This window comes from Fulmarus glacialis, unplaced genomic scaffold, assembly GCF_000690835.1.
Source record: "Fulmarus glacialis isolate BGI_N327 unplaced genomic scaffold, ASM69083v1 scaffold9717, whole genome shotgun sequence".
NCBI lineage: Eukaryota > Metazoa > Chordata > Aves > Procellariiformes > Procellariidae > Fulmarus > Fulmarus glacialis.
This window is the reverse complement of record NW_009223788.1, coordinates 11,454-21,727: the sequence shown is the minus strand read 5'-3', so window position 1 is coordinate 21,727 and position 10,274 is coordinate 11,454. Positions and strand designations below refer to the sequence as shown.

The 10,274-nt window shown below is 42.9% G+C and overlaps 1 protein-coding gene across 2 annotated transcripts in view; it reads left to right on the top strand.

Annotated features, from left to right (window-relative positions):
- Positions 1-8,434, top strand: part of FOXN2 (forkhead box N2) — an 18,290-nt gene extending 9,856 nt beyond the window's left edge. The window contains exons 3-5 of one of the 2 annotated variants that reach the window (XM_009581921.1): positions 2,631-2,692; positions 7,043-7,111; positions 7,570-8,434. In XM_009581921.1, coding sequence (XP_009580216.1) covers positions 2,631-2,692; positions 7,043-7,111; positions 7,570-8,087 — 649 coding nt within the window. In that variant the 3' untranslated portion in view covers positions 8,088-8,434. Of the gene's footprint in view, positions 1-2,627; positions 2,693-7,042; positions 7,112-7,569 lie in introns of both variants that reach the window. The other variant, XM_009581920.1, reaches the window with a different exon arrangement.
- Positions 8,435-10,274: the final 1,840 nt, after the last annotated feature.

The following is a 10,274-nucleotide window of genomic DNA, read 5'->3' as shown; positions in this document are numbered from 1 at the left end:
TAGGGAAGGAGAGATTTTATCTGAAAGCTAAAGTACTTGCAAGATCAGGACTTTGATTGGAAGCTGTTGTTTTTGGTAACTTTTTTCCTTCACTGAAAGACTAGTCACACTTGCCAACAATCACAATTACAAGGAAATCCTGGTCCTAACGAAGCCACATGGCAAAATTCCCACTGACTTGAATACGTGAAGGATTTTGCAGTGCTTATATTTATAACGACAACAAAATAAAAACAGCGTTTTAAGACAGACGACTTCTTCCTAATGAAAGCTGGTTTCTTTTCCTTTAATAATAAAAAACATTCGTAGGACTTTCACTCATACACAGAAAAAACAGATTTATGTTTTTCCCTTCCATGTTTAAAAACTCTTGTGTTAGATTTAAATTCTGGCTTAATTTTGGGGAGGGGCCCCCAAGGGGCTGCCTTGTGTGTGGAGAGAAAGAGAAAGCCCAGAGGTCCAGCTGGAGAGAACCTGGGAGCACTGCCCAAATTTAACTATAGGGTGATGCTAGAATTTGACTGCGAGAGTCTCTGAATTTTTCTGTGGGAGGGCTTGTGTTCATAATTATTTTACAGTGTGTTAGCGGGGAATATACCTATCATTCAGCAGCATTTTAAAATAAAATTTAAGGTGTCACTTTGAGCAGAAGCTTTCCAAAACTGTAATCTGTGTCTAGTTAAACTGCAGCTTGTATTATCATTGATGATTGGCATCACTGGTGCATTTTATTCCTGCACAGCTTGTTCAACAAGTCGGTGCAAGGCCACTAGCTGCGTTCTGTTTCTGGTACTACATGTATTACATCCCTAGGCTCCGGGGACGGCCAGGGTCCTCATCTTGCAAATACTTTACGCATATGCATAGCTTGTCTTAATCAATACTGAGCATTAATTTGCTGCGGGAAAGCTCTATGTGGATTTGATTCTTGAAGGATGTGAGCTCGGACAAAAGGATGAAGATGTTTAACATCTCTTTGTACAATTTACCTGCAGACTGCAGAGCCAGCCATGTTGGGGTGGGTCCACTGCTTTCCTTGTGACTTTTTTTTTTTTAATTATTTTTAATTTTTTCCCCCCGTTTTTGGATCTGTTCCCTTTGCACTCTATCACCCCCACAAGAAAACATACCAGACAGCGAACTCGAGTTTTGCAGGTGTTTGCGTTCCACTGCGCTGGCTCTTTCTCCCATCGGTTACCACATTGGGAGATGCTTAAATATTACTCTGCTTTTCAGTAGCTTTGGTTACCAGCGCCAGGCAGGCTGCGGTGCTGCAAGAGCTCCTTACGTAGCTCGGATGATGCATTTCAAGCCACCTTGCTTCGATTTTTTTGCATCTTTTCCTTGCCATTAGCAAGTCTGCGCTGTGCTAACCTTTGGAGCTAATGGCCGGCTGAGTTTGGATACTGTGATGGCAAGTCGGAGCAGCGAGCGTATTAAACGGGCATCCCTCATACGCAGCTGTGCAGAGCAGCTGATCTCAGGGTTGTTAAGATGTGTGCAGCCGCAGCACCGGCCAGTGACCGGTGAAAAATATTTTGTTCAAAATTCAACTTAAAGGCTAAAGATTTTAGTTTTAAAAAGGTAGTTTAAAAATGGAAATAATTGTTTGGGTTTTAATTAATGATCTAGACCAGTAATTTAGAAGAAAAAAAAAAAATACAGCACTTAGGAGCTGTGTGATTTTTGGCGGGGATTTGTGGCTGTGCCTTATTTTGGAAAACAGAGCTGCCTATAAATATGGTAAATATAGAAGGTAAACACACCTTAATGATAGAAGTCACCCCATTAATCCTGTGAGGTTGCTGTTACAGGTTGGGCTTGAAAATTCTGCTCATCACCCTTTGAATTCTTCTAGCGATACTATAAAAGATGGCACATTGCTGTGTTTCATGCAATTTTAATAATCGTGTACTATTTCTGTTGTATTTGTTTCTGTTTGCCAGTACCTTTAAAATGAAGTGAATAATGAGGGCTGGGTGTGTAGCAGAAAACCATGTGAAAGCTTTAACTTGCCCTTTATTCTGGTGCAGAGCTGGTCTGGTAATGCAGACAAGCAGACAGCATCACCAAAACGGCCCAGCTTCAGATAACTTTAAAATCAGCAGATAACTTGGTTTGGTTTTGGTTCTTCCCGGCTTTTTGCACGATGCTACCTTTCGTTTTTGTTAATCTCCCACCACCGTTTTGAAGAGCAGACGGACACAACTGGTCCGTATCTATTCTGTGGCTCCTGGGCTCTAAGCATCCCTGTGTAAGCGAATGTTTTGTTCACGTGTAGGTTTTACTTACTGAAAAATACCTGTCTTTGTTTAAAATCCAGCCTTTAGGCAGGTACATAAAATCTGTAGAAATTAGTATCTCTTGCCAACAAGACTTCTGCTTAGTGTGTGTGTTTGGGGGTGTTTTCCAAATGCTGATGGATCACTTAATCGTGCTACGTAAACCATCAGCCAATGTGTCAAGCCATCTACTGAGGGCAATAGAAATTGCTTGCCCACCAAACTGTGGTGATTGGGTTGGTTTTGGTTTTACCTTGCTCTGATCATAGTATTGTGTCTACTATCCTTTGTACAAATCATTTGGCTAATTAGGCCTTGGCTTTGACCTGTTTAATTTCTTTTCAGTAGGTCAGCGTCCCCTCACTACCTGACTTCAGTCCTTCAGCAGAATCATGGCCGATCTCTCAAAGGTAAACATTTAATTTTCTTTCGTTCTGCTCCCCTGTTTTGAGTCGCAAGCATGTACTGAAGCCCAGCTGATGTTGTGTACGGAGCTGCTCTGAAGGGTCCACTAGATTACGAAAAAACCTGATGTAGTATCATAGTATGCTTATTATATTAGCCACTTGTGTATTAAGTTTAAATCCATAAGGTGAACCTCAAGGTGTAATAGGAGTCGTCTTGTTCTGCCAGCAAGGTATTTAGCAGACACATCACTCCCAAATACGACCTACTTAAAGAATGAATAGTTCAGTAGAAAACCAGTCTGAAAGCTACATACCTCTGCAGTAGTTTTATTGGTTACCAAGAACTGAGAATAGAAGGCAACAAATTTTAATGTATAAAATTTGTGGGATGTGGCCATAGAAGTGCCTTCAAGTTGGTTGTTTGATACAGGTGGCTGGGAGAGCATGACAGATTTGCAGGGGAATGTGGAACAATTCAGAGGAGTATTTCACAGCTGTATGGTATTTTTCAATCACTTGCCAAAAAGTTGGGCACAAGCTGGTGTTATTGCCATGCAGAAAGACCTAAGTTCTGCATATTATCCCAGTTAACAGAATAGCCTCATGATGTCTGTTTAGTTTAAGGTATCACCTTAAAAGTTGCAAAATGTTCATTTTAACTCTTGGGAGAGAGGAATAGGATGGGTTTAATATATAGACTCTGAATACAGGTCTTGATACCGTAGGCTGCAGTGCTGCTCCTCAACCAAGTTTATATCCCTCCGTGTTTCCTGCACAAGTAATGAAGTAGATGCAGGAGAAAACAAGTCATGTCCACAACCAAAAGCTTTTATGTTGTATAAATGTTATTTTAACCGTAGTCACCAAAACTTGGTGGAGAAAGATTGGATTGGAGCGAGTCATGCTCAGGATATTACTGTGGATGAGTGGTCTCTTCTAGCCATGGCAGGAACTCGGTAGCGCAACACGTTTCCCCGTCTAGCAAGTTAAACATAGTCGTCTGTAGGTTATGTTTCAGAAGGTGCCCGTCCCTCCTGGTTGTCTGCTGTTAGGGCAGTCGTTCGGCACTTGCAAACCTGCCGGCGGGGTCGGATGGGCACCGGCAGCAGCGTGCAGGCTGAGCCGGGGATGTTGGCAGAGCTACGCTTGCGCTCACAGACAAACCCAAAGTGGTATTACTACCGAGAAAGAACGCGGAGTTTGGGGTATTTTTTTTTTGCTGTTTATTTTCAGGGAATCCCTGCTGAAGTGCAGCATTGCTTGTCTTTCTGGTGTCCCCTTCCTCAGCCCGCTGGGATATATCTACAGGTTTTAACGAGCGTTAGAGTAACAAGGACTTGGCCTCAGTTCTGGCCTAGGGATTTCTACTTTTGCTTTCCTCGATGAAAAACAGCCAGCCAGATTCAGATTTTTAAAAAAAAAAAAAAAGTGAATTTAAGATGGAAATCTGTTTTTCATCAACAGTCAAATGCAAATAGAAGTAGCAACAGCTGTTGAACAGAAGATGGTTACTTCATTTTCCCATATGTGCTTTTAAAAAAGTTTTCTTCATTTTAAAACATTTTAGTGGGCCTTGGTATCAGGAGGGAGCTAGACAGCATGCTGGGATATCACAGCATTTCTTTAGAAGAAGCCTGTTGAGCATGGGTCTTGTACCTTAATAAAGCTTAATCCACTGAAGGCTTAACCTCATCAAAAATAGTAATTTTTTAAAAAGTGCTGAAAAGTGAATCATGCTCATTTTTTAAAGGGCTGATCCCAAGAAAAAGCAAGCATGTGTTAATTTGTTATAGAGGAGTATTGCTAAAGCTCTTTCAAAGGGATAATAAAAGGCCACCGACGAAGTAGGACTTCAGCAGCATAGCAGACATCCAGCTCTCTGGTTTTGCTAGCGCGGCGGGCTGTTGAGGTGAGAAGGTTGCTTTTCGTTTTCAGCTACAAACCAGAAACATTGGTTAGGCGGCAAAGCCAAGGTTTTTTAAAGACCGAGCAGCTGCCTGGTCCACAGACTGATAACCACCGCGCATCCAGACGGAGGTTTTATGGTGGTACCCTGGTGGCAAGGAAGCATCCTTGGCTGGCTGGCTGCTGCAGGGCTGCTGGATCCCCTCTGCCCGCAGGACTGCAGGAGGAGTGTGTTTCCTTGGGAAGACCCGGGATTCTCGGGGCTTGTCAGAGAGTACAAGAAATCCCCCTCCTCTGAGTGATTTTGCTGGTGTGTCCTGTAACAGGTTTGGAGATTGCCAGTCTGATGCCAACTGTCCCAGTTTGCTACACCGGAGGTGCCGAAATGATGACGTATGTTTGCTCTCATTTAATTTCTGCATCTCGGTGAACCTGTTCAGCATCTCCCTGGCATTAGAGGAAAGCCATTAACGTTCCCAGCGTCGTATAGGGCAGCTGTTGTGCACGTGAAAGAATTCCTTGTAATAAGGCGCTTCCTTAGTCATTCTGCTGGGGAAGCATAAATTTGGGAAATACTGCTCTATCGAGGAGAGCGATCGCAAGTGAAGCCAAAGCACGTTAATGGTGACGCAGAGCACTGCTAAGAAGTCGCTGCAGAAGTGTCTGCCCTCTTTCTTTGGGGGTACTAACATGCAGAAACACTATTTGCAGGTAGCAATTCTGAGTTGCATTAATGCCTCCGATTGCTTGTCGTTTTAACAAGGTGGTGCTTTTATACCAACATGGTATGTTAAAATGAAATGTCTATGATAGCAAGTAAGGAATGGGAATATTTCACTTTCTGATTATGGTAGTAGAAGAAAGTAACTCTTCATGCTTTTTTTTTATTTCTTGTTGTCAGTTGGATACATATGACTTGTAAATTCAGGGGTTCTGTTGCTGCCAAAAAAAGACAAAACGGAATAAAATAAAATAATCTCATGAGTGCAATGGGATAGACCTTAAGTATGCTGGTTTTAAAATGATAGAAGGTGAAAACAAGGCAGGGAGTGTGTATGTTTTTATAACCTGTGTTGGAAACAGCAGCTCAGTCCCCTTTCCATGTTGGTACAACATTCCCAAGGCGACGTCATCTTCTTCAAATTTCTCCTTAACCAAGATGAAGTTAGGGACAATTATATAAGATAAGGAAGCCAAACTGACAAATCTGCAGTGCCCCTCCCAATAGCAACCCTCCCCTCAAATTCAGTAACATAATTAATGCATATGATGGGGGCCGGGGGGAGAAGAAATGCCATCAAAAATGACATTGCTGATGTTTCACTTCGGCAATTCCCAGCCCGGTTCCATGGACTGAGAGCCCGTTCTGCGCTGCTGGCGCCTTCCACGCGTTGTCTTCCAGCCCCGCTTCTCCACTCACGGCTGATATGTACATACATACATATGTACACCTGGGATGTGGTCTTTTGCTCTGAGACACCAAGGTTCTTGTGAGAGCTCACTGTCTCTTTGCTCCTCTTTTGCCTGGTTAGTCCACCGTATATATATAGCCTTACATATTTCTCTCCTGTATAAGGAGAGGAATATATAGCCTGTCTCTCCATCATCCATAGCTGAAGTGAGCAAAGGAAGACCTTGGATTTCCTCTTTTTTAAAGTGCATGAGCATGTCCTGAAATGAGCGGGAAAGGCGTGCTTGTTTCTTTTCCTTTTCACCGCATTCTGGTTAGAAACGTCGCTCCTTGCCATAATATCCTCAAGGTGCCCTTTTTGAGATGTAGGCAATCCATTCCGTGCGGCAAAGGATGGAGTTTTACAGCAGCGCTTGTCGCTGCAGCTAAAAGCGCCGCAGTTCACCTAAACCTTTTAAAGTGCCTATTTATTATTTAGATCCCCATGCTTTCCAGACTGAGCAGTTCAGTGCCCTTTCCCCCGTCGTCTTCTCGATTTCTTCCATTTGACTTGTTGTTAGTGTGAAAAAGACTGCTGGAGGAGAGAGGTGTGCTGAATTAGTGCTGCGTTAACGGGCGCGTTCGTTCCTCGGCCTCGCATGTTCACATAACCAGGGTCTGAGGCTGCTGAGATGCTTTGCTGTGCCATATGCGTAATCTTTCTCTCTCAACTGGTACAAACAAAAGCCACTTGTTGATGACTATAGCAACAGCATCGTCGTATGACTGTCTAATTAATGTCGCTGGTTCTCGGCTTCAGCTTTGGTAAGTGCAATGTGAGAATTCAGCTTTTGAATATCCTAGTTAAGATATGAGACTGTTCTGTAACCGTATTGCACTGTGTGAGAGTCATGCTCTGTCTAAATTTGTACATTTTTTCCGCCCCCTGCTCTTTATTGTAGGCCAATATATGCAGATATATATTCTTCGTATGTTCTAGGGACCTCATCTCGTCAGGCTTACCTGAGGTCTAACGTTTTGCTGCTTCTCCTTCACAGAATCCGATATTGATGCTGCTACTGCAATGATGCTGTTAAATACTTCCATTCAACAAGGGATGTTGGACTGTAAGCATAAACCATATTACTCTTTTTCTTCTCTACCCAGTAGCTAAATGTTTTCTCTGTAAAGTTTCAGGAAACAAGTATGGTCTGGTTTCCAAATAGTAAGAGCAGTCAAGAAGCGATTCTGGTTTGATTATTCTTTTCTGCCAGCATTACAGAGTTTTACAGAACGACCACCTTTTTTTTTCCCGGTTCATTTTGTTTTTTCTGCAAAGTTCTTCCCCTGCCCTCTTTGTGCTAGATGGTGAGAAGAGTTTCTTAGCTACTTCTCTTTCTCCAGCTCTTAGTTGTGATTAGCTGAAGACCGTTGTCCTCTGTGGATGACAGTAAAAGTGCACAAGATATTACGACTCTTAAATGCTCACGTTCAGCTTACTTTGCAGTCAGCCAGCCGTAGCGTGCTCGTTCTGCAGGTGATCTCATTGGAGTATTGGCTTACTGACGAATCTTGTTTTTAATAGGTGAGAAACCTCAGCCTCTGAAGACACCTAAGAAGAGGAGTTATGGCAGTGCGTTCAATCCTCCCAGTTCCATAAATTTGCAGGAGAATGATTCTGCGGCCACCAACATCGATCCGAAGGAGGATCACAACTACAGTGCCAGCAGCATGGGTTCCCAGCGCTGTGCGTCTAGGTCCAGCGTGTCTTCCTTGTCCTCCCTTGACGAGGTGTATGAATTTATCTCCAAGACCAGCCATGACGGAAGCGATGGCAGCGAGGGATTCCACAGCGAAGTGGATACAGACGTTGACTATGAAGATGATCCTCTTGGAGACAGTGGCTATGCATCACAACCTTGTGTAGATACCTCTGAGGAAAGTCAGCCTAGCAACAAAGCACTCAAGGAGTTATGTCAAGAAATCGATGAGGAGTTGAAAGAAGCAGCAGGGTCTCTGCTCCACCTTGCTGGCATCCAAACATGCTTGAGTTCCTTAATAAGTACTGCAAAGACCCACTGTCACAAGCAAAGGAAAAAATAGTATGTTTGTCAGTGTTGAATATATACATATATTTTTTTTAATTGTGGCAATACTCTTCTACTTTTACCCTTCACAAGGGAGATCAAAGCCATAAGAGGACTCATTGCTTTTTTATTTTTGGCGCTAACTATAATTTAGCCATTTATTTTTAAATCACTGCCTAAAAAGAAAAAAATTATTTAATCTTCTCAAATTAGAAGAGATGCATGACTTGTGAAAACCTGAAAGCATACTTCTTAGTGATCACTTTTTAATTTTTTTTTTTCTTCTTAATAGTTGATTTTATGTTTTTTTGTCCAGACATGTGTTTGTTCAGATGCACATTGTGGATCATATTTACATCTCTGCTGGCCCCATCTGCAGAGGTGAATTTTGCCCTGTCTAAGGGCTCTGACTTCCATGTAAAGGATTAAAAAGGAGAAGAAAAAAGAAAGAAAGGGGGGAAAAAAGGGGTCCTGGCCTTGGTTGCCTCCTCCCACCTGACCCCTCTTCGCTCTTCTGAGACAGGTCCCAGTGGAAACGCTGGTGAAGCAGCTCCGAGTGGCTGCAGTTTTCAGCCCATCTGACCCAGCGGCTGAAAACCCGTAGCGCTCCAGGAGTTGCTGCCAGCAAGATGCTAAGTACCTCCTGGAAGAGTGGGGATAAGGGGTAGCTGAGGTGGGTACAGTTTTCTTTGGATCTTTTTTCCAAAGTCTTCTTTGGAAAAAAGTAGTTTTCTTTGGATCTTTTTTCTTCCTTCCCCCAAATCTGCCGTGTGCAGGTCAGATTCCCGAAGGAAAACAGTTGGGTTTTTTTTCATCTTAAGACAAATTGTCTTTTTCTTGGGGGGGGGCGCATGTGTCCTTTTCATGCAGATGCACACATGCATACACGCACCTTGGATGTAGCCAACAGCGAAAGCTGCCACTTGCCGAGTTTGATGTTGTCCTTATTTTACCAGCACTGTTGAATACGTAGTAGCTGCGTAGTCCTGCAACGTCTACCCTTCTGCTCCCCTATACTGGAAAAAACAACCCAAGAGTTGATGGTGGTGACAACATGGATGAGGGGGAGGCTTTAGGTGGCTGCTGAAAAGGGAACATCTTACCCCCTAATCGGAGACAAAATAGAATAGCTTCCTTTTGGATCAGTGAGCCCTGAATTGCTTTTGGGGTTTTTGCCCCTTCTCCCCAACGCTCGTTGTTTTTTGTCCCGTGGGCAGCCTATGCCTTTTGTGTCCCAGATCACTGTGCCTTGTGCTGTGTGAGTCCTGCCAGCCTCCTGCTGCATACGGGGCACCTAACGGGCAAGGCTAGGCTTTAGCCTTCGGATGCACATCGTAGCTCAGGAGGATCTCTCTGTTTCGGGAAGAAGTTCCTTCACAATTAGTTTTTGCAATAAAAGAATCTCTTTATAGTTCCCAGACATCCTTTGGCCAAAAATGTTTTAGTTGTATGGTGAACGTTCTTCCTCTTTTTTTTTTTTTTTCTTTTAAACTCAGTGGTGATTGCTTAATCTTGTTGTAGATTATGGCTTTTTTTTTTTTTTTAAGTTTTCTGTTCAAAACTGGGTAAGCAGTTCTGTTGGAGTGGGTTTTAACAGTACTGTAAGTATAAGGATGCCTTAAGTAAGTTGCAGAATCGTATACAACTATCAAAGGTCATCTTTCCTGTTTTCGAAAGGTAGCATGATGTGCCATAAATGTTCTCACTAACATGTGAAGCTCTTGCTTCCAGCAGGTGTTGGGCAAGCTGGTTGAAAATTAGGAGCAGAGCCACCTAGGAAACCAATGTCCACTGTTTTTGTTGTTGAAAACGGTGCTGGATTGAGCCAAAAGTTAACCTTTCCCTAACGGGGTATTTTTCTGGCTATTTGGAGGCCTTTCTTCGATCAGTGTGTTTTTTTGTTGGGTTTTTTTTTTTCCTTACTTGTCAGTCTCTTCGTGAATACTGCCATAAACTGTCTACATTAAATATGAACACAGCCATGCTGCTGAAGGTCTGTTGCTCTGAGGGCCTGTTCCAGTGCCTCTTGAAGACAACGGTGGTGCTCCCGCTGACTCAATGGCTGTTGGATCAAGCCTGAAATATTTGAGGTTCTTTGTGTTTTGGAATTTAAAGCCAACATTATTTTTTTTAAAGCACAAACACTAGGGAAAAAAGTGGTTCTTTTTTTTTTTTTTTTTTTTTTTTCCATAATTTAAGTTTT